The sequence below is a fragment of the Centruroides sculpturatus genome, unplaced genomic scaffold (assembly GCF_000671375.1).
Source record: "Centruroides sculpturatus isolate CEXI.00-Female unplaced genomic scaffold, Cexi_2.0 scaffold332, whole genome shotgun sequence".
Classification (NCBI taxonomy): Eukaryota; Metazoa; Arthropoda; class Arachnida; order Scorpiones; family Buthidae; genus Centruroides; species Centruroides sculpturatus.
Window position 1 is genome coordinate 38,385 of NW_019384524.1, and position 24,130 is coordinate 62,514.

The window sequence follows — 24,130 nt, forward strand, 5'->3', positions numbered from 1 at the left end:
CTATATTCCTACTGACTTTTCAATAGAGTATGAACATAGTTTTGTTTGACTCCATTTCTGCACAAGAATTATAAAAACTTAAAAATGCTAAATAATTTGAGGAGTCTTATAGATTTATTCAGATTAAATGTTTTTTTCAGTCATACATTTCATTATCAAATCCATAGCATGCAAAATCATAAAACATAGAATAGAATGTAAAAAATGCATTATATGGTTGACCCTCAATTTAATGAACAAAAAATATCCATCAAAAATTAAAAATTTAAAGCCTACTTTTATTTGTCAATAAAGCAATCTAAAATATTAAGTCAATAAATATAGCTTACTCAACATTTACATTATATAATAATAATAATTTATTCATACTTATAATAATAAACAATTTACAACATACAGGATGTATCAAAATCTTATCATAATATGTATGTTTTTAAAATACATTCAATTTAACAAACTTTTGACAATAGTGGATGTCTCTTCTCCCAATTAATCCATTAATTAAAGTGAGGGCTTACTACTCTCTTCTATTTTCAATTTTGTTATTTTCTGCACTGTAAGTCTGATGACGTGATGCGTGTCTCGAAAATATTTAATATGAACGAGCAATTATTTATTGTGACATTGTCACAACACCAAGCTGCAATTTTTAATCGTATTTTAATTTATTTTATTTAAAATACAGTCAAACCATGGTTTTCAAACTAAAAGTTGTTCAAAACCCAATTTGTTTTGAATCAAAACAAATTTTCCCATAAACAAAATAAATTAATGTTTTCAACCCCACAAAGTTTTTTTTTCCTTTTTAGCTCTGTATTTCATGCATAGAAATGCCTACAAATGCAATATAATATATTATCATCTACATCTATTCTATATATATATATATATATATCTTTATCCACACTTTCCCAAAATATTATGTTTCAACTGCTTTTATTTAAATTTTAATTTTAATTTAAATTAATTAATTTTGATTTTATTTTTAATTGTAGTTTCAGTTTCATTGTAAAAACCAGAGTTTTAATTATTATTTTATTATTTTTAGTTTTAATTAACTGGCTATCTATTATTAATAAAGTTTAAATTAAATATTAATATTATAATATAATAATCAATTTTTGTTATTTAATTTGAGTTAAGCACCTTTAATTCCAAATCTGTAGACGTCATTTATATTATGTAAATATCAATTAATGTGGTTTTTATTAATTAATTGAACTTAATTCAAATTCAGTAAATTCAATTGTGACGTGTATTAATAAACGGAAGTACTATCTTACCCACGTGCTTATTGAAATCTAATTTGAATAGCATTGCTGTTGATGGTTTGTGTTGTGACGTATAATGACACAAGGCAATCTCAACACCACTAACTTCTGAATCAGTAATCTTGTCGTCGATTGGTTGCGCTGTCGACTTTCTTCAATACGGGAAGTATACAGAGTCAATAGTCTGTGTCTCTGTAATCTGTGGCTGGCTCTTGCAGAATAGCTTGCTTGGCAATCAAAGCAAATATGGCATTTAAAATTTTATTAATAAGCAGAATTGTTCAAAAAGCAAGGCATTCAAAACCCAAGGTTTGACTGTATATGCTCTCCACCTCAAATTAGTAGTGTCTTGCTCCAATACATCATACTTTTCCTGTCAGCAATAGAGTCATGCTGGTCATCTATCTAAATCGTTTTGAGGGAAAATCTTTGTATTGAAATATGGCTTCCCACCTCAACCAGAAGTTTGTATATAGTTAATTGAGGCCTCCTGCCCAAGCTTTCCACATCTGGTCTTGACGTTCATCCATCTAACATCGTTCTTGAGATCGAGGAAAGAGAGAGATGAATGACAGTGAGAATTTATAAGTCTTCAATTTTTCAAATTGCAGCCCAATAAAGCTATAAGACTTTGAATTATTTAGTTATTTTTCAGTTTTTACAATTCAGTAAAAACATAGATGTATGAAATTAAAATACAACATAAATTCCAAGTTATATTGCAATGATGTTTACTGATTTTCGCATTTCTAAGCATTTCAAATATTCTAGATTTAATTAAAATACAGTATTTTTTTAATACCTTTACATGGTAAGATCTAAAAGTTTAGTGACTTAGCATACAGTTTCTTGCGTTGATTAGTTTAAAACACAGACACCTGACCATCTTCATACTAGTCTCCTTAGGTGACAATATATTTTTACCAGTGATTCTGGAAGCATTGCTGTAAGCCATCTTTTGCATTCACCTATAATGCCTCCTGTGATGCTGCTTTTACCTCATTTGATGACTCGAAACGTCAAAGCAAACTCAGACTATTTAAGACGAATGGACTCATGCAAACACTATATATCTAAATGTAAAATGTAATGTTTGGGTGAATCCATTCATCTGGAATCCAATGCTGAAAAATGTGTATGGTCACACAAGGCGAACAGGTGGTTATGTGTCTATGTTTTAAACTATTCAAGGCAAGGAGCTATATGCAAAGTCACAAATATTTGATTTTATACACACACACATTATATATATAAAGAGAAAGAGAGAAAAAGAAATTTTACAGTAAGTAAATTTAACTTTTTGATGTATAAGACAGAACAAGTTATTTCTTAATTTTTTAAATTTTTCATACCAAAGTATTATTATACTTTGATATGGAAAATTTGATATTTGACTAAATCAAAAAGCAACAAGCAAATGATAGAAATTCTTCAGAGTCAGAAATCAGTAATTTTAAGTGAAAACTAAAGGTAAGAAATAGAATTACTTCATAAAAAAAAAAAATAATAAATAAATAATCCCTCATCAAACCTTTAACCGGTATTAAATTTGAATAAGATTACATGCAAATGTTTTTGGATCCTTTCCTGGGTCCTTTCTCAAGCACCGATTCGAGCAATGGAAGAATTACTTCATTCCATTGCATAAGATTAGAGATGTTTCTAAACTGAATATGAACTGTTCTGCAACTGACAATTCCACTTAAAACTAAATAAATTAAATTCAACATCGATTGTTTCAATAGTCTAGAATGGCAATTAAGAACTTGTGATCTGAGACAACAATTTGGCCAACCTGCCATAATTTAGACAATTTTAAATGGGCATTAGAAAACATTTTGAATAAACCTTCATGGATTTATTAAGTTTGACCTAACCCACAACCCATCATACCCCATAAAATCACAATTTGGCCAACTTCATAATCCATGATCAAAATATGTTACCAAGTTCCATTCCATCTTTCATATATAATCAGACCGTCACTATAATATTGGGTTGTTCGGAAAGTAATTTCGTTTTTTTACCACTAGACGGATTAGTCGTATTTTTCCCACCATTTTCATTCTAAACCGTATTATCATTATATATTTTGACAGCTAGCATTTTGAATTCAATTGCTCGACGTATCTGAGCAATTGAAAAACCCCAGAAATTTTGCGTAAACGGTTTGTCCCAGATACATCGGGCCCCTTCCCTAACCATCTAGCCACTTCCGTTACAGGACTGGAGTCAAACTTATGACGGGTTTGACAAAAGGCCTATCACAAGCAGCCATCACAGCAGGTAGAACATTTTCATCCATGTTCATGCACACAAAAACCAAATATAAATAAAAAATAAACCATATATTTCTTTAGATTTTGAACAACAAAATGCAAAACATGGGCAATTTGTCAAGAGAAAGATGCCTCTCAGAAGGAAGTTTACATGAAATCGGCCCCTATTTAAATTTGGAATTGGAGCAACCTCGGAATAACATAGCATACAACACTAATATAAACCTAAAAAACTCAAAGCACGCACGGGCAGCGGAAACCTCCGACCCGCCATCGATTAACCTCGACGACTTCCAAACTGTACGATCCGTCACCGAGGAAGTCGAGTGCCGAATTCGAAAAATGCTCCGCCAACAAGATCACTTCTTCAGTAGGATGCAACAGCCAAAAGCTTCACTTCTTTAAATATTATAAATTCCATTCTATCGGTCAATCGAACACCTCGAAACTCTCCACATGCCAAAACACGACTCCGTTTATGGCAGGAAGAAGGAAACGTTTGATCGAAATATCGAGGAACGACACAACTTCTCGATGCGTGGCGAGGCCGTCGCCCCCGGTGCCCACCCCACAGAGGACACCGAAGAGGAGATCGGAACGTCGCACGCATCCGAAGACGATGCTCCGAGCCGCCTCGGGAAACCACTCGAACCGTGTACCGTCGACACCAGGAATCGTCTCTCCGTCCGTCCGGAGCGACGTCCCGAACTCGGCACGGACAGATACATTACGCTTCTTTTAAAACTGTCGTTTCGTCTCGAGTCGAAAAACCGGTCGCGCGCGCCGAGCGAGGCGTCAAAACCCGGCGCGTCGGCCAGCACCAAGGTCGCGCGCGTCGGTCCGAAAAGAACGACGACCAGCACGGAGACCGTAAGCGAGACCAAGAAGCGGTCCGAGCAGACCGTTCGGACGAAAGAGAAAGGAGAAAGCGACGGAGCGGGTCGGGCGCGCGGCGGCGAACGGCGAGCGGTTCCGACGGTTTCGCTCCGCCGACGACGCGACTCCCCGCGGGCCGGGCGGGAGGCCCGACGGAACAACACCGGACGCGAGGGACGATTAGCGAAGCGCGGAAAGAAAGAAAGTGGCGGGAGAGAGTCTCACCCGAGCCTCCGAAAGTGTTCCTTCCCTGTCCGCCGGGTCGGTACCAGATGATCTGCCTGGTCTCCAGCTTGACGCAGAAGGTGTGCCTCTCGGGCCTCCTCTTCAGGTAGAACTTGATGAGCACCGTTCCCTGCTCCAGCCTCCGGATGATCTGCTCCATCTCGGGCAACATGGACGACGACGACATCGGCCCGTCGCCCGCTTCGTTCACCTCCGCCATCTTCCCCGTTGTTTATTTAACTACAGTGTTGCCAGTTTGGCGCTGGCCTCCGGCGGGGCCGTCATTTTCCCCCTTGTTTCTTAATACCGTTTGATTCTCGTCGGAATCTCTTTTCGTAACAGATCGTACAGAACTTTTAGTAATTTTTTCTACGTAATAATGTTTAAGCGTAAATCATAAATAATTCTCGTACGTAACTCGATAACGTAAACAACTAGCAAAATTAGAAAATTAAATAAACACTAGCAAAATCAAATTACGTCTTTAAATTACAATATTGTATGCACGGTGTACATTAACAGGTGGATAGTTCTGAAAGGAAGGGTTTCGGTCGGAATTATTAACGCCTACTTCGTTTCGTTTGTTCGTTTCGTTAAGGTACGGCGATCTGCCTAGTGGGATGTCTTCCGGGAGGTCTTTTTAAGGGTAATTGGCCCCTATTCGGGCGTTACAGACGTGGAGAAAACCCGGAAAACTCCACGTGACCAGTCCGTCCTGGCCAGGCGCGAACACACGACCGAACTCTCAGGATGGCCGAGCGGTCAAGATGGCAGCCTACTGTTCCGGGGACCCGGATCTCTGGCTGCCCTACCAGGGAGCGAATCCAGACGAGTCGAAAAATCCCTAAAAATTATTCGGGGGTAGGCCTTCCGGATACGTCGGGTCCCGTCTCTCACCACCCGGCCGCCCCATTGTGGGCCTGGCCAAATCCATAACGAGCTGCTAAAAGAGGCCCTCTTAGTGCCCACAAGGCGGAGAGTTTAAAAAAACCCTGTATCTCACCTTTGACCACCGAAATTTACGGTCATCGACCGTCCGCCGTTGACCTTTCGTTTTACGTAATTTAAAACGGCAAGAAGGGTTGTTTTTTAGGCTCTGACTTACCGACGACGCTACGAAACAAATCGTAGAATAAAAATTTGCAGGACGAGCCGCCGATCGGCAAACTTCAAACCGACGAACGTAGGAAGATTAATCGAAAGCCGCAAGAAAGAAACGAAGAAAATAAATTTTTCGGTCGTTCTCTCTTTCCCGCGGTCGGTTTCCGGAAGAAATAAAATGTTTGGCTTCCGATGTTTTTATTAGCAGCATCGGAAGTAGGCTTACCGCAACAGATTCTAACGGACTAAAAAAGTCTGTGTGACCACACCCCCTTTCCGTCATCCTAACGTCGCGTTAAGGCTGTTATACACGGTAATGAAATCTTTTGAGGATTAACCGTGATTTTTTTTTCTATCTATCCATTTTTAAATAAAAATAATTCTTTATACGTTGGGAGATATTTTAATAAGTTTTGTAAATTACTATGTTCGATCCAGCCAGTTATATCCGAGTTTTTTTCGTCTGTTAAGCACATCCTTTGAGGATTTCCATACCGTGTATACCAGCCTTTATATAGTTGAGGGCGCAACGGATTTTATTGGCGTTTTAAGGTTTTTTTTAAAATGAAACGAAGAAAAAAAAGCTTAACCCAGCAGAGCGGGCGTTGGGCCTTCTTTCTGCCCCGTGACGTCGTGGGTGTACGCTTCCCGCGCCCGGTAGATCGACTCCGTATTTTCCGTATCTTTTTGGCCCGCTCCTATCCGGTCGGGAGAAAAAAACGTATTCCGCCAGGCGGGGCCCCCGCCAGACGTTTCGGTTTTATTCGATTAAGGCAGCGTTTCTCACACGTGACTAAATATGCAGATGGCACAACGCGCTGATTGGTCAGCCGAATGACGTCAACCTACTAAAATCGGAAATGTTAATCGATCAGCCTAAACTTTGTATTGTTGTTGTTGCGAGAGCGGGCAGACATTATATAATAGTTATAGACATTTTATCTAAAACTCGATAAAAGGCACTTATAATTTCACTAGCTCTGGTGTGTATCGACATTAATTGAAAATTTTGCAATAATTTTAACATTAAACTAAGTTACGTGATATCAAAGATTTTAATGCCGAAACATTTTTAAGCATCAAGAAGTAACTTTTATCTGTTTTGTATTTTTTTAAGCTTTCTTGTACATTTACTTTAATAATAAAATAATCAAAAACAACAAATATAAATTGCAAATTAAGTTTTTTTTACATTCTTTATTAGACAATACAGTATTTTTAACCTTACAGAAACTTGTATTACAACAGAATACGCTAAGTGGAAATGCAGATTAGTTAACAATTTAATATATATTTTCACATAAACATAATTCATACTTTTTAATGCATAATTGTTAAAACATTTTAAATAATAAGTTATTTTTTTCTACAAATTCTCTAATTCATTGGTTTGCTTTTCGAATCAAATCCCGCGAAAACTTAAATATAGACACTGGACACTGTATATATTTTTCTACGCAACCGGGTATACGGCGCATACCAGGCATCTAGAAATAGTTATTCGTTAGTATGGTAATATTATTTTAACAAAAAATAAAAAGGATTAACAAAATAGTTTACTACGAAAACATTACAGTACAAATGTAACATTCCTTTTCCCGACACATATTGATAAAGAATTTCCATGATGAAATGTATGGAAATTCTTATTTTAAAAATATATAACTATTATATTCAAAGGAATTTAAATACAGTATTATCGATTGTTAAATAATTTATATGAGAATTCTATACTTTTAATTTGAAAAATGGTCATGCAAATTTGATTAAACATGTTTACAGATATATCCATGATGAAACTGGATATATGAAATTTCTGTAAATTTGAAGAGCGTTGTTTCTTAACACAGATTTTGAACCGACATTCGAAAGCGCAAAATGTCTATTGACAGAAAGAACTGTCGATTCTAACTAAAACATTAAGAAACAAAAATTTTGATAAGAGTAATCTATGGAGAATATTGTTTATTCAAAAGTGTTCGACAACTTTTACATTTAAACTTTATAATTTGTTAAGCAAGATTTGTGAAAATTTCTCTTTCAGAGGTATACAAAACTTAGTTAATTTTATTGTTTCGTCTAACTATATAAATTAAATGCGTATGACAAATTCAAAGAATATTCTGACTCGTCTTAATTATAAATTTCGTCATTTCTCGAACTTTTTACCAATAATATTTGTGACAAAGTATAAATTTTCTGTTATTTATCATCTGCGCACGTAAATTTAAAACACTAATCGCGCTATTAAAATGATTTTTGTGTATGATTTGGTTCAGAGGTGTATAAAGATCAAGTATGAAGTGAAATGTTGAAAAAAATTAATCACCTGTATTTTCACTTTGTACTCACTCCATATTGTTAAATTAAAGTTTTTCTTTCATAACTCTCTTACATGGAACACGTGTTCAATTTTTTCCTTACATATATTCTTGTTCAATTTACATACTAAGTTGCTTGAAATAGATTATTAGTACAGATTTATGTATAACATCTTTTTCACTTATATTTGGAGACAATATTCAGAGAAATTTGTGGCATATATTTAGCTTATATACAGGTGTAACAATTTTTTATCAAGTTAATTGACAAATAATACTTACGATTACTAGTTTAGGAAATATACAAGTTTGACAAGTATACAGTTTCAACAGCAATTAATCCTTGTCGAACTCCTGCACTACGTGGTACATCTCGCCAACATTTTCCATTTATATTTATTTGGGTGTATGGCATGTGATTAAGTAGTTTGATTCTGTTTATTTCATTTTTGTTTAATCCAAAAGAGTCAAAAATCTTCCAAAGGACATCCCTGTTAACAGTATCGAATGCTTTTTGTACTTCAATGGATAAGATAGATACTCCATATTACGACAACTGAAAAAAATAATCTATTTCGTCATGATTCGTTCTGACGACCACAAAATATAATGTATATTTTGGTGGGTTGACGTCATTCAGCTGACCAATCAGCGCTTTGTGCCATCTGCATATTTAGCAGCACGTCCATTGAACGGGTATCCGTCCGTCCGCGTAACGATATGCCAAAAACGGGAACTAGAGGCGCCCCTATCGTGTGTCATATTTCAAACATTCAAATTAACAATATAAATTATTATTATTTATTTGGCTAATAAATTATTATTTGGTCAATATCTATCTATATAACCCATTCAACGCGTGTCCGTCCGTCCGTCCGCGTAACGGTATGCCAAAAACCGGCACTAGAAAAGCCCTAGCGATGATTTTAAATTAACAATAAGTTATTTTTATTTGTAATAGGAATTTATTATTTATGCCACGGAATGGTATAAATAATTATTATACGCCTTGCCTTATTATATGCCTCGATTAATCTCGCGCCGCACGTTTACAACATTCCGTGACTCACAAGTCAGTAAACGTCGCGCATTGACTAAAGGGAAATTTGTCGAAAAAATGGCGGATACATTTAAAATCGAGGTTTACGAGCGAAGGTAAATAAACAAATTAAACTATTTTAAAGTATTTATAGAATGTTTAATAGGTAGAAATATAAATCCATATGACGCGATTGGGACGGTAAGATTTACCCTCCGAATGAAGGGGTGGCGACCCTCCTCTGTGCGAACAATAAATGTCTAATGAACCATATGCCTACGCGCGACCCTTCCCGAAATATAGCCCTCCGAAAATTATTCTACGGGTCACGTGACCGCCCGTTTGCCACAATTTACCCCACGAATAAGCGAGTCGGCGATCCCCCGAGTGCGCGTTAATTTTTTTTTTCGCGCGGTAGGCTCCCTTTCGATCGCGGTGTCACGTGACCGGAAATGACGTAGGCAAATTTTCAGGGGCTTATATCTCGCGAAGGGTCGCGCGTAGGGATATGGTTCCTTTGACTTTATTGTTCGCGCAGGTGGGCTACAGTTTGGGGGGTCGCCATCCCTTCGTTCGGAGGGTAAATCTTACCATTGGGACTTTAACGGAGCTGTAGAGCATATTGACAGGAACAAAAAAGTCAAAGGAACCGTGCCTCGTGGAAATTTGTAAAGAACGCCCACTGGGGGGCGTCCCGGGTTACTAGTCTATATATATATAAATGAATGTATGTCTGTGTGTCTGTCCTTCACGCATTACCACACCGTTTATCCGATTGCCACGAAGCTTTGGGAAGTTTTTTAATACACTCCCGTGAAGGTTTCTGGCATAGTAGATTTATCCTACGATAGATGGCGCGAGTGTATACGAGCATTTCATGGTGAGATCGATGGATTTCAAATTGCGAAGACCATTTCCCCCGTTCAAAAAATATCTCTATATACGCATTTGCGAACTGTTATTTACGATATTTGTAATAATTTTTGTTTAATCACTTTATTTCAACTGTTTTTTGCTAATTATGTATTCGCTCGAACTTCGTTAAAACCTTAACTTTATCCCCAACAACGACCGAAGTCGTAGGAGGAAATTCGTCTATTTTACCAATCTAGGGATCCTCCTTTTCCAAATTTTAATATCGACTCAAAATAATTTAAAAAGACAAATTACAATAAAAAGGTTTATTATCCAACTATCAGAAATTTCACAACGCGCCGAGGAAGAGAGGAAGGAGCAATTAAAAATTATAAAGGATTTTAAAAAAATGTATAAACATGGAGAATATTGCACTTCTGACAATCGCTGCGAGTGTCTGGGCTAAATTTGGAGAATCCGCGCTTCTCGCGTGGACAACTGTGTGTGGCCGACTCACGCGTCGGAAAACCTTCCGATTTATTCGTGTACGCACCAGAGGGAAAAACAAAAAATATCGCGTATCCACAAAGCACTCCAATAAATAAATAAAATTGAAACGACACTTTGAAATGTTTTCCCCATGAAAATGAATAATAAGTTTCAATAAAAATGATAAAATGTAAATTGAATTTTATCGTAACGAGTTTGCTTGAATTTCGTTTCTTCTGAGATGGCAGCAATGCGCGACCGGTAAGCTAGTAATTCTCACAAAAAAGGATATAATTTAACAATGATATTATATCGTATTGACTTAATTACTGCGACGGGTAGCCCGTAGCACTCGCCTGCGTGCAATCGAAAGTGTTACGCTGTGAAAAATCTACAATTATTTCATTTTGCGCATCTAACCACTCGGGTTTTCATTTCTGAACGCTACTTTCTTATTCTAATAAGCGCCCTCCGGTATCCCAGTGGATAAAACCACCGAACTCTGCTAATTAGTTAGTCGTGGGTTGGGACGTGGCAAACGGGCGAACCACCTAAAGTTTTCCATGTTTTCTTCGCATTAGTAACACTAAATAGGGTCCAGCTTCCCACAAAAGTTTTCCTGGAATGCATCCTCCCCGGCAGATGGCTGGCGTGTCGCGTTGTCTTAACCAAATAAACCAAACTAATTCTAACCAGAAATTATTTATTGTGACATCGTCACAATGTTGGACCGCTACTTTTCGTTGCCATGTTCTCAGTTGTTTTAGTAGATCCTTGCCCCGTACACCATACTTTTCCTGTTAACAGCGGAGTCGCGCGGGTATCTATTCTTTCTTTCTTTGATAGGGTGTTAATACGGAGTGTGCGGCGCAGGTAGTCTCTCTACTCCAAATAGCTTGGTTTTGATTCGCTAGGCGACCGAACGGCCGGCCTTATAGATTGGCCAATACGCGCGCAGGAATGCCTTCCGGAAGGACTTTTATGTGAAACTGGCCCCTACTCGGGCGTTATCGACGTGGAGAAAACCCGGAAAACTCCACGCTGCCACCCTGTCCGAGCGAGGCGCAAACCCACTACCGAACTCCCAGTGTTCGGGGACTAGATACCGACCTTCGTCCCAGCACTTTGAATGCGGGGACGAAGGCCGGCATCTATCTAACTCTTTTCGGGGGAAATCCTGAATTGAAGTAACGCAATTTCCGATTTAAACCGGAAGTTCACACAGTTAACCCGGGCCTCCTGCCCATACGATTTCCATATCTGGTCTCGACTTCCATCTTTCTAACTCCTTTCTTAAGATTAAGGAAGGCCAGACAGACACAGAGGCGGACAGACGACTGTTGGAATCCATAGGCCACAATTTTTTCAAATTGCAACCCAATAATTTTTTTATAAACGCCATATTTACGAGAACATTCTTCCCACGTAGTTATACAATCTGTTGCAAAAGTATAAACATTTCATTGTCACATAAAAGCAAGTATTCTTGCATTTTTACAAGATTTTTTAAATTTAAGGATTATCCCGAATTCGGATTTTATTGTACTATTTTAAACGCCCTTTTTTGCGAGAAATCGAACGTTTTCAGACCCATCTAAAAATTCTCTAATTTGTCTCGGAAGAGGCTGAATCTAATTCTTGCACCCGGTAAAAACGGGTAAGATCGGCTATAATCTAATAATTTTAATTTTCGCTATCGTTACTTTTTGCCCCAGCAACGCCGGGCTCATCTGCTAGTGTTATAAGTATTTATATTTTTCCAACAAGAAAGCCAGCCAAATCAACATCGTTTCGGACAGTAGAGTTGCCCTCTATCTGATTAAAGCTCAATAAACTCATTTCCCTATTATTAGGGAGTTCCTCGATGCTATTGCTGAGATAGCTACCCGCACTCATAGCTCATCGGATCACAGCGACAACCCAGGAAACGACAGGGCCGACCTTCTGAAAGAAGGCGGCCACTGAAAAAGGGAAAAATCTACGACCGTATTCCACCTTCCCGAGTATATCATCAAACCAACAACACCATCCTTGACATCTGGCAGCGTCAATGGACTTGGAGCAATAAGGATAGACTTACAGACCAGTTTTTGCAAAATATTAAATTTTCCCAACACTTCCTCCCAGACTTTAATTCCACCCAATTTATAACCGGGCACGGGTGTTTCGGTTCTTACTTTGCTAGGTTTCTTAAACAAGGGGATGGGACCCGCCCTTGCAATAATGTCTCCGCTGAGGATCCTCCGCGCATCATTTACGATTGTGCACGGTTCTCCCACACCCGGAATCGTCTCATTTCCACCTCAATCAGCGAGGGAGTTGCCTGGCTTGGCTCACCCGAAAATATTATCAGCGACAAGAATATCTACGTGGCATTGGTAGAATTCACCAGATAGGCTCACGAGACACCGAATTTCGATCATCGACAAGCGTCAACACTCACTAATACTCGGGACTAAAAGGCTGCATCCGCGGAAGGCGTCTCCTCTTAGTATTTTACTGTCAGCCTCTACCCGGCCATCGGCCGCGGCTACCTTTATCATCCTTTCTGCCCGTTTTGTCGTGTACTCTAGCGGTCGGACAGCCGCCAATCGGATTACCTATCGTTTGAATGCATTGTTCTCTGTACAAGAGGAATGTTGGATAATTACTTTCGGAGACCGTGATAGATTGCGCGTACGGTACATAGTACGCGCAATGTATCACGGTCCCCGAAAGTAATTATCCAACATTCCTCTCGTATTTTTATTTGTACTTTTAGTATTATTTACTACGTAATATCCCATTACCTACGGTTTTCTTTGTAAAACCACAGATGTTTACGTACGCGATTACGTAAACCCGTACTACTTGTACCGCCTGTATTTTTCTATCGATCACGATCAACGGACCCCGGCATGCGCTTACGATTCCGCCTCTTCCCCCTTTCGTCCTACTCCTCTCCCCTAGGCACCCCGCTTCCTCCTTTCACTGCGGCTATATCCGCGAGGACGGCCGCATTCCTTTCCTTCCCATATTTTTGCAACAGATCGTGCGAATTACGTGTTATAATTTTTTTATAAACTCGTAAATATTGAACTTGTAGAAAAATTATCGGACCGCAATTTGAAAAACTCGTAGACCTATAAATTTCGACCGTCGTCGGTACGTCCGTCCGTCCTCAATTTCCAGAAAGGAGTTAGCGATAGTAGTGCTGTGCGATGCATCGATGTTTTTGTTCGTCGATGCATCGACCTTCCGATGTTTTTGAAACATCGATCCTGAATCGATGTGAATTTTGATTCATCCATGCATGCAGTTCATTCTTTGTTCCTAGTGTTACCACCTGTTCGGTTTTCACCCGGACAGTCCGGGAATTTAGTAGAAATTGCGATGAAACAAAGTTCTTGCAAATATGTTTACAAATTTACACTATTTTAACAGTGAACGAACTCACACTCATTGAAACTCACCCTCAACTCTGCCATGTTAGTCTGTTTACGCCGACTCATCGCAGAATGAAAAAGGTTCTGTGGCATTAAAATTAATTCAGCATGTTGAGACTCGATGGAATTCGTATTTCTTGATGATTGAGAGATTTGTACTACTAAAAAATTTTGTTACACTAACATTGCAAAAGTTTCCAGGGGCACCCGACATGCTCTCTGGTAGAGAATTAAGTGCTTTGAATGATGCGCTTAAAGTACTAAAACCTTTTTATAAAGTAACTAATGAAATTTCAGCAGAAACTCACACTACCATCAGTAAAATTATCCCATTTTTAGGGTTAATGTTTAATGCACTTTGCAAGGTTTCTACAGAAACAAATGTGGGAAAGAAGTTGCTGGAAAAATGTTTTAGTAATCTTGATTTCCGTTTTAAATCCACTGAGACGAAGTTGGTATATAGTGTTTCCACATTACTAGACCCAAGGTTCAAAAAGCTAGATTTTAAAAGTCCAGCATGTTGTGCAAATGCAATTAAATGTGTAAATTTCCCTCTGCTGAGGCTAAAATAAGTTTCCACAATAATGCAGAAAATAAACTTGAAGATGATGACCTTTGGTCATCCAGAAAAATTGATATTAAGATAGAAATGTTAACACAAATGCAACTTTAAATTCAAATTTTAATACTTTTTTAGATGACCCTATTGTGCCTCACAATAGTAATGCTTTGGATGTGTGGAAATCCATGAAATTTTTTAACTATAATTTATGTGAACTTGCCACGAAGTGGCTTTGCATTCCTGCCACTTCAGTTCCAGCAGAAAGATTATTTTCCAAAGCTGGAAATACTATCAACAAAAAGCGGAGTTCTTTAAAGCCAAAGAATGTACATAAACTTCTAGTTTTAAATTCATTATCAATTGAAGAACTGTAATTGAACTATACAAGTTGAAAATAAAATTAAGTTTTGTTTTTTTTTAAACTGTTTGAGTTTATCTTGATTGAACATCGATGTTCCAATGGGCGTCGATCAAACATCGATGTGAAATCCGACATGGAAATTTAGCATCGATGTTAAAATTATAGACATCGCACAGCACTAAGCGATAGTCACGCCGGTCATCTATCTGACGGGAAAACTACGACGTATAGGGTCAAAACCAGCACTAAAAAGTTGAAAACATGGTGACGATATCGCAAGAAATAATTGCCGGTTAGAATCGGTTGGGTTTTTTTGGTTACGGCAACGCATCCCAGGAAAGCTTTGGTGGGAAGCCGGACCCTATTTAGGCGAAGAAAACCCGGAAAACTCCACCATTAATTACCAGAGCTCGGCTACCGGAGGGCGCTTATTAGAATTAAGAAACGAAAAAGTAAAATATTTATAGATTTTGCACAGGGTAACGCGGGCAGATGCTACGGGCTACCTGTCGCGGTGATAATTAGAAAAAAAATTATATCCTTTTTTATAAGAATTATTTTCACTTTATATTTTAATTTTTTGCCAACAGATGGCGCTACGCGTAACCGAGGAAATGGAATATAGAGATTAATCGATATATAAAAATGGGGAAATGCACGACGTGGCGATTGGTCGAACGATCTATAAGGACAAGGATACGCCGGGCGCCAAAGGCGGGAAACTTCCATATACTAGGTTTTTCCAAGGCCAACGGGGCCCCATTTTTTGTTAGATTTAAATCGGGGTTTAAAATTTATTTTTAATAACATCGAAATCAAAGTCGAAATACATTTGTTTACGAAACGGTGTCGAATGACAAACTTTAACGACGAGCGCTTATCGATGTAAGGAAAAATATTAAAAATTTATGATGATAATTCAATTTTCACGGGCTCTCGACATTTGGGGGCCGGGACTTAAGCCCTATTAGTCCCTACGTAGATATACCGCATCGAAATCCCAAAGGGAAACGGTTTAATTATAAAATATTTTAATTAAACGAAGAGGAGCGGAAAGTGGTCCGCTTTTTCCTATTTCTATTCCTCGATTTATTCCCGACTAGGGCCCACCGGTGGCCCGGCGGTCTTCCTACCCCGAACACAAGGAGTTCGGGCGGGCCGACCACGCGGAGTTTTCCGGGTTTTCTCCACGTCCGTAACGCCTAAACGGGGGCCACTTTCCTTTAAAAGGCCTCCCGGAAGGCATCCCCCTAGGACCTAGGGAAATGGCCCGAGCGTCGCGTCGCTATACCTAAACAAACATATTGACAAGTAGAGGATTTCGTATTCGTATTCTCTAAATTATAGTAGTAGTAAGTGTGATACTTAACCCTCGATATAACAATACGGTACTTTTATAATCTAAGTACGAGTCGGGTCTCGAAGGGCTTTACTCGGCGCGTCCATTTTTTCCGACGGTGTTTTTCTTTCGCCGAATATAAGTAGCGTCCTGGCGTTTTTACGGTTTGTTTGCGAAAATTTAGTTTCGACTCGTAAAAGTATTTACACGACAACGAAAAAGTACATTTTCGTCATTGTCACGTTAAGAACCACATGGTCGAAGTTAAAATCCTTGCAAGAGGTAATAAAGAAATGGAAATAATAATTGTCGCCCATCAAAAATAGACGAAAACGTGCCGGTAATGCGAGAGACCGATACGTAAAAAGTACCCCACTAGGACGCGTACGAGTCGGCCACCGTTACGCATCATTACTGGATAACAAAAGAATATTAACGCCAACTAACCTTTTGTTAATTACGTCGTTGTCGATAGCCTCGGGTACCGAAGCCGCCAGAGGGATGGGAAAATTCCCAATTCGAAACGCGTGGTTAAGTGGGCGAACCGTTTCCATCTCGGATAATTAAGACGCGATGAACACCGGTAGTCTCGCTATTAGAAGCCTTTAGGCTGCGACTATGCAGACGCCAGCGAGCGAGAATATGTGGCGAGACGCGATAAATATCAAAACCTGTCAGATATGTGCGAGAACCAAAAATTCGCTCTCGCCAAGTGTTATTTCTCGCTTGTGGTTTGTGCAACTAAATCTCTCGGTCTAAATTCGCGTCTGCATAGTCGCACCCTTATAAAAAGTTACGAGTATTTTTAATTATTAACGAATGGCAAAAAGCTCGATTTCCAGGGTAGCGACGAGTTTTAGAAAAAACCGTAAATGTTAATAACGACTAAGTTGTAGCTCTCTTCGGATACGACGGGCGACGTCCCATTATAGAAAGAAATGTCTGGTTATTTACTTTCAGAATTTAAAAAAAGTAAGTAGGGTGCAGTTTGACCGGCGCCATCTTAGTTGAGGGTTAAAACTCATCATTTCCCTCGCGCACTTACGCAAAAAGTTAGAATATTCTAGTCGTTTGCATTACGCGACAGAAACGACACGGAGTAAAAGGAAAATGGCGGACGTCATTGAATTTTCGTCAAATACGGCTCGGCTACAGCCACTCCGCGTAGTATATTCTAGCCGGCCGTTCGTAAACGGAACCAAAACGAAAACCACGTTTCGGTTCCCTTTTCGGGCTTTAACGAGAAATAAAACGAAAGGCCGGCCCCGGACCGACGGAAGTAATTCTTCTTTTCAAACACGAAAATTGGCGGAGAGCGTAAGCGCCATCGTCTTTACCGTCGTTTAGGCCCGCCCGAGTTTTACCCTCGGACCAACGAAAAAATAAATGCGAAGAAGCCGATCGGGCGATAAAACGAAATCGCATTTCTGGCGGGTGAAGAACGGAGATTTATAGGAAAGGAAGAAAATTTGCGCGTGGCGACTTATAAACGGCCACCGATTCCCATTGTTTCCGATACTTTCCGAAGTTTATTTCGGTTTAGAAAAATTAATTAAATTAGCTTACGTTTACCGAGACATTCTTTAAGAAAACCATGGGGAAATGTGGGAAAGAAACCGCAATATTCTCCACGTATAGACGGATAAGCCGGCTTTTATCGTCGTCTCCGTCGGGATAAAGTTAAATTACCGCATCTCCCTCCGAGAAATTACGGCTTTTACTCCCGCCACGGTTCCTCGGGCCCGGGTCCCGGCGGGAGCGGGGGCGACGGACGGGTCGAAATATAAAAAAAATAGAGGTCGGGGTTAAAAATTATAATTATTTTTATTGGCAATTCTTTAAATAGTAAATTACAAAATCGGTGGCGGGTGGGGGACCGCCGGAAACTTTTTCTTTCCGCTCCGGGCCCGGTGGGGGGCGGCGGAGAAGAGCCGTTTCCGTCCGGCACTTTCCGTTTCCTGCAAAAAGAAACCAAAATTATTTTCTTTCTTTAACCGCGGGCGCCCTTCCGGGGCCCTTAGTCTCGAGTTTTTCGCCTCGAATTGGTAGTCTCGAATTATAACTCCCCTCTCGCCAGTTTCTCCTGGCTCGGGTGTGACGTGGCACGCTCGACTCCAAGCGAAAATGGGCGACGGACACGCGATTCCGACGGCGATGGAAGCGTTAGAAAGAGCCGAAAGGCGACGAATTTTTCCACCTTCGATCTTGGCCGAGAACATTTCGGTAGATTATTTAGGCTTTGGAAGGAGGTGGCATCGAATCTTACAAATACGTTTCGACCCACACCGAAAGAGCAGACTAGAAGACGGCCGTTAAGCGTTGGAACTAGAATAAGCTTAAACGATATTACAATATTGTTTTTGTCGGTTTTAATTTAAGACGCTGGTAAAAGGTCAACCCGGACACAGTTTCTTTCTGAGAAATAAATAAATATACCTTCCTGGAATAAAACGTCGTTACGAATCGTAGACTCGGTTAATTTTAGTAAAAGAATTAAAGCTTTTACAATTAAAGTTATATTAAGCGTATCGCGTAATAGTATTTTTTATTGCCAACGAATTACGGCTAGCATTTATAAGCCAGTTGGATGGCGTATTTTATTACCGTTCGTTAGCTATTGGCAGACCAGTCATTATCGCGCATAGTCGTGTTTCGAAAGCTACCGGGACTAATTTATTAAAGGATTGGGTTAGAATTCCATTCGATATAAAAGATGGCGCACCATGGAAACGGCAGTATACGAATTAACAACAACAACGTCGCAATATTGTTAATAGTAATAGGAAATTCTTCATTTTAGATTTTATGAAAAATAAATATCCTTTCTCCGGTTAATAGGGGCGATGGATGGTATCACCGCCCGTAGTGGGATATCGATTATCGGCGCGGGCCTACGTTAATAGAAACGGACGCGACTGGTAAATATTGCTTATGTAGCCATTAAAAAGTTACCTTTGATACGTATCGCGTTTTTATATCGAATTAATTAATAATTCGAATTACGCTACAAGCGTTACGAAATTAACTATAATTGGACTCGTACGCGCGATAGGGAATCGAACAACGTTTATCGCAAAATATCTTGCGAGAAAACGTCGGCCGATTTCTGCTGGCGGTACGTGCATCCGATATCGGTAGGCATTTAATTTGGCGCCGCACTCGTATAGAATTAATAGGGGAACCCGGGGCGGAATGGAAAAGAGGCGAGGGAATCGGTTCGCTTCCCGTCCTACGCTCGGATTGCGACGATCGGTTACCGAGATTCCCTTCGTCGTCGACCGATAAAACCCGGCGGGCTGATTTTTTGGCGAAATTACGCGCAACATTACGTATCGACGTTAAAACGACGAAAGTATACGGAGGCTTACTGGCAATCGATTGAGGGCTGGTGTTCGCGCGACGAGACTAATATTTGAGCGCTAATCCCATATCCCATTCTCCCCCGAGTGCGGGGCGGAACGGGATGTGGGCCAGCATTTCGTAGAAATTTATCGAGTTTTTACATCTAATTTAAATAATTATGTGCCAAATATAATAAATAAAAGATAGAATTTTAACTTCTTCGTTAGCTACGCCATTCCGCCCCGCCATTTCATTCCATACACTATTTTAGATGGGCGAGTAATCGGAGTAGAGAGAGAAAACCTGGAGATCGGTTCACGAGTAGCGGATGCGGATATTCGTAGGGTTCCTTTACGCGTAATTTGGGCTACTTTTTACGAAACCCATCCCACCACCCGCGTTTATTTATATAATTACTGTATTAATTAACGAAAATAACAATCTTCCGTTGGATTAATAGACGACACTCGGCCCGTCGTACGGATATCTCCAACTAACGAGAATCGTCGTCGGGACGGAACTTCGCCGGTAATTCGGTGGTCCCGGTGGGAATCGACCGGAACCGCGTCACTCACCCTTCAGAATTCGGAGCGGAAGTCGTCGTCGGCGGCGGGCCACAACCTCGGCAGATGGGGACCGCGGGAGTCCGGCCGACGACCGGAAGCGGCGCGGCCTCTCTCCCGGAACAGCGCCTCCTGCAAGAAAAGTTTGCGGTCACTTAGTCTTCCGTTAACTTCCGGCCAAAACCGATTTAAAGGGCGCCCCGCGCCGCCCGATGGCCATCTTCCGGCCGGGGACGGCCGGAAGATGGCGCCTAGTCCGAGCGGAAGAAGTTTCCGCCGGCAACCCGGAAGGGGCGAAAGCGGCCGAGAACTGGCGCGACCGGAAAGGCGGCGGTGGTTTTTAATAAACGGCCGGAATTAATCCGCCGTCTTCTTAACAAATACGGGCCCGGCGGCCGCCCTTGGTTCCGTAGTACTGGCGGACTTACGGCTCCCGCCGTCCGGGCTTTTTCTCTAATTATTTTACTATTTTACGGTCCTCCCGTTCCTTTCCCTACCATTTTTTATTTAAAATTCTTTACCGTTTACTTAATTTACAATGGGTTTACTGCCACTGGTCGAATTAATTTCGAAACGAAAGTAATATTAAAGAAAACCTTATTATTTCCTCTATGGAGATTAAATTAGCTACGTACTACTACGTTATTGACAATTTAACGGGTAAATAGATGGAAAAGCAATAAAGTAATAATATCCGGGTGACAAAACGAAGCCGTCTACGACGGAATGCCGAGGGTAGTAGAGGCGAGTTACCTACTACGCGTAATCGAATGACCACCCGCTACGACAAATTTTCGGTTTATAAAAAATATTTTAATTCGTTTGTAAAAAACTTCATTACGATAAAAATAAAATAAAAACTTACAGCCGCCTGTCTCGGTTACACTCAATGGACACACCGAGATTTGTCGTAAACGAACGCGGTAGGCGTATACTCTTTGTTTAGGGCGATATTGGTTAAAAACTAAAAGCGCGCGTAATACGAGACGTAATAAAGTTGAAAATAAGCTGGCAAACAGAGAATGCCATCTCACAGCGGGAATAATGCGTTAAATTTCCCAACTTATAATTACTTTAACACGGTAGGCGTATTTTGCTATTTCGTATCGGATGCGCGTGTGTTTTTTCATTTATACCCGTTAGGCTCGTACTCGTTAAATTTCTGTTAAATCGGATAACGATACCGATTTTTCCCTTTCCACCTCGGCCGTATTTACGATTTCTACCCATAATTCTACGGTAGCCCGCGTGGGTTATAACCACCTAGAATTTTATTCGTCGGGCAAAACGGAAACTACGTTAGATAATACGCCACCGGAAGTCGGGTCTATATTATAATCCGGGCGCGGTTAGCGGCGGTATAATCCTAAAACGAGTCGACGTCGGCCCGGAAACGGCCGGGGAAAGCGATATAACGGTAGAGCGACCGGAGAAAAAAGCGTTTTAAAGGAAGGAAACGGCTACCGGTCGGCGAATAACCATTACCAATACCGGAAGCGCCTAATATTCGAGGACGAAAGCCGATCGAACGGCAGCCTCCGGAGGAGGAACAATCGCCTTTACCGACGGAAATACGAAGGCGCCGGGACATTTTTACCAAGATAACGATGGGAGACAAATCTGATAAAGTTGGACGGTGGCTACCGTACTATCGCCCAAAAGCCACGTTTACGGAACCAACTAGATAAAAACACTCGAAGAGCGGCCCGGTATACGAACGGGCTAAACTTAAGGTAAATATCGATGACAAACGGACGGAAAGAAAAGGCCACCCCGCAACTTATCGAAATATTTACTACTACGTATAAGCGATTTTTTAATTCGCGATACGCATTATCCGTCACCGTAGGTATTTCGTGGTACAGGTAACCCCCGTATAACACGGCACTTCTATAGCACGGATTCACTCTGACACGGTTCGAGAATTGGGTACAACATGAAATGTAATAAATTTTTACATACTTAAGTAATAATAGTTGACGAAAATTATTATTTTCGTGAACTATTAGTACTTAAGTATGTAAATTTTTTTTCTCGCCTTCCGTCGATACACGCGGTCCTTCTCGAAACTCGTTTCAATGTTCCCAGATCTCGACGCTTATGCTTCTGATGTTGCCGAATGTTTTTCCCTTATTCCATACTCGCTTTATTCTTCGTAAGTGCTTAGCACCATTTAAGGAAATTTATAAAGACCTTTTAACTACAAGCGAGCGATCTAAAATCGCGTACTTTTTGCAAAAGGTAAAGCGTGGACCCGAAGATAATGCAGAAAAATGCTCGGAGGATAAGCCAAAAAAAAAAAAAAAAAAAAAAAAAACGCTCTTTGTTAATAGCGCTTTTAGTGATGACGAAGAAAACATTGTTTAATTTATATTAATATGTATCGCTTAAGAAAGTTTTAATTCTCCATTATTATCTTCTGGCATTCTCCATTAGTTTACCTGGGCCGCTTTAATAGCGGCTTCCAGCTTATCTCCCGATAATTCGGCAGTTCGTTCGGCTTCGATAATCCGGTTTATGAAGAAAAGCTTCGTACTCGTATCCTTGCCCAATTTACTCAAAAATTAAGACGGCGTAAGCGCAATTATTCCAGATATTACGGGTTCCGACGACTAAAAAATTTTCCCAGTCCTGCCACTAATCGACTATTGACGATCCGCCACTCGCCACAACGAATAAAAATTTTAAAAACTAATAAGCGGGTTTAAAATTAATAAATACAAATGTATTCCGGGTTTATTATACCTTCTACTTGCAACATTTCCTCCACCTTAACACGAAATAAGAAAAAAGTGAATGTTTAAGGAATTTGCGGGGATGAGAACTTCGTGGGTTAAAAAACAGCCGGACGGACCCGTTTGGAGAAACCCTAGTTCTCTCCCACCGTCGCCGACCGTTAGAAACCGGAACCGGAAGAATGATCTTAGCACGGGGTTTTTCACCATGGATTTTAAAACGATTCCGGTACGGACCGAAATTCCCATTCTACCGCCGACGATATTTCTTCTTCCGTTTTTAGTCGACGGACTTTCTCCGGCGGAAAGAAGACGGAAAAGACTCCGAAACGTTGGCGAGAAACTTCCGGTCTAGGCGCCCGAACGCGACTCGTAAGGGGTGGGCGAAGGGAGGAGGAGAGAACTCACGTTGCTGGACGTCCTGTATCTCTTCAGATTCTGCAGCGCCGCCAGTTGCCAGGGATCCAGCGTCACCTGCGGGAGAAAAAGGCCGTCAGAAAACGACCGGGCCCGTCTCCGCCGTCCGAAACTCACCTTGCTCTTTCCCGCCTTGACCTTGCCGGCCTCGGCCGGACCCTTGTGTCGGGCGGGAGCCGCGCTCTTCTCCACGATCCTGACGCCGCCCGACGACTTCTTGCCCGACTTGTCGCGCGAACACCGGTGGCAGCACCAAGTCTGCGCTCCCTCCTCGTCCACCCGCACCGAGTGGGCGTTGTCCAGACACTCCAGGTGGAAGGAATGGCCGCACCTGAGGGGAGGAGCCGGTCAGATCGAGAAGAGGAGAGGGCGGCGCCGTACACTTACTTGAAGAGCAGCACTTCCCGTCGACGGGAGGCGGAGAGGTAGTCCTTGTTGCACAGGTTGCAGACGTTGGGATGGGAGGAGTAGCGTCGGTTGGCCACCCGCCGCAGCTGCGACAGCTGGGCGTGCAGATCGTGGTACAGCAGGTTGTTGACGGTGGACAGCAGGGTCTGAGAAAGAGAAACCCGTTATTTCCCCGGAAGAGGCCCCCCCGCTAGCCGACGGTTCCCACCTTTTCGTAGTTGTAGGTGTCGAACATTCCCATGATCAGTTCCCGGATCTCGCAGAATTTGCCGGTGGCGTAGGCGGGGTCCTGCAACGGAAAAATCACCGGGTTACCGCGGGGAAATTACCATCCTCCGGGCGGAGGAGGAACCACCACCCACCTGGACGATTCTCTGTAGGATGGCGGGGAGTGTGACGTAACCCATCATATTGTTCAACAGGTCTTTGGTCAGTTCTTTCAGGGCTGAAACCAAACGGGGAGAAATTAGTTAATTCCGACGGGAAACTTTCTAGGCAAAACCCGGAAATTTCGCCGGCCCG

General features: G+C 41.0%; 2 protein-coding genes across 4 annotated transcripts in view; both read right to left on the reverse strand.

Moving 5' to 3' along the window:
- Positions 1 to 5,058, reverse strand: part of LOC111622822 (1-phosphatidylinositol 4,5-bisphosphate phosphodiesterase gamma-1-like) — a 28,033-nt gene extending 22,975 nt beyond the window's left edge. The window contains exon 1 of one of the 2 annotated variants that reach the window (XM_023365245.1): positions 4,652 to 5,058. In XM_023365245.1, the coding sequence (XP_023221013.1) occupies positions 4,652 to 4,871 (220 nt within the window). In that variant the 5' untranslated portion in view covers positions 4,872 to 5,058. The remainder of the gene's footprint in view (positions 1 to 4,651) is intronic. The other variant, XM_023365244.1, reaches the window with a different exon arrangement.
- Positions 5,059 to 17,965: 12,907 nt separating this feature from the next.
- Positions 17,966 to 24,130, reverse strand: part of LOC111622823 (vacuolar protein sorting-associated protein 8 homolog) — a 77,377-nt gene continuing 71,212 nt past the window's right edge. Inside the window, exons 25-31 of one of the 2 annotated variants that reach the window (XM_023365246.1) lie at positions 23,971 to 24,053; positions 23,817 to 23,897; positions 23,588 to 23,754; positions 23,318 to 23,531; positions 23,192 to 23,257; positions 20,061 to 20,180; positions 17,967 to 18,101 (exon numbers count right to left, since the gene is read on the reverse strand). In XM_023365246.1, coding sequence (XP_023221014.1) covers positions 20,064 to 20,180; positions 23,192 to 23,257; positions 23,318 to 23,531; positions 23,588 to 23,754; positions 23,817 to 23,897; positions 23,971 to 24,053 — 728 coding nt within the window. In that variant the 3' untranslated portion in view covers positions 17,967 to 18,101; positions 20,061 to 20,063. Of the gene's footprint in view, positions 18,102 to 20,060; positions 20,181 to 23,191; positions 23,258 to 23,317; positions 23,532 to 23,587; positions 23,755 to 23,816; positions 23,898 to 23,970; positions 24,054 to 24,130 lie in introns of both variants that reach the window. The other variant, XM_023365247.1, reaches the window with a different exon arrangement.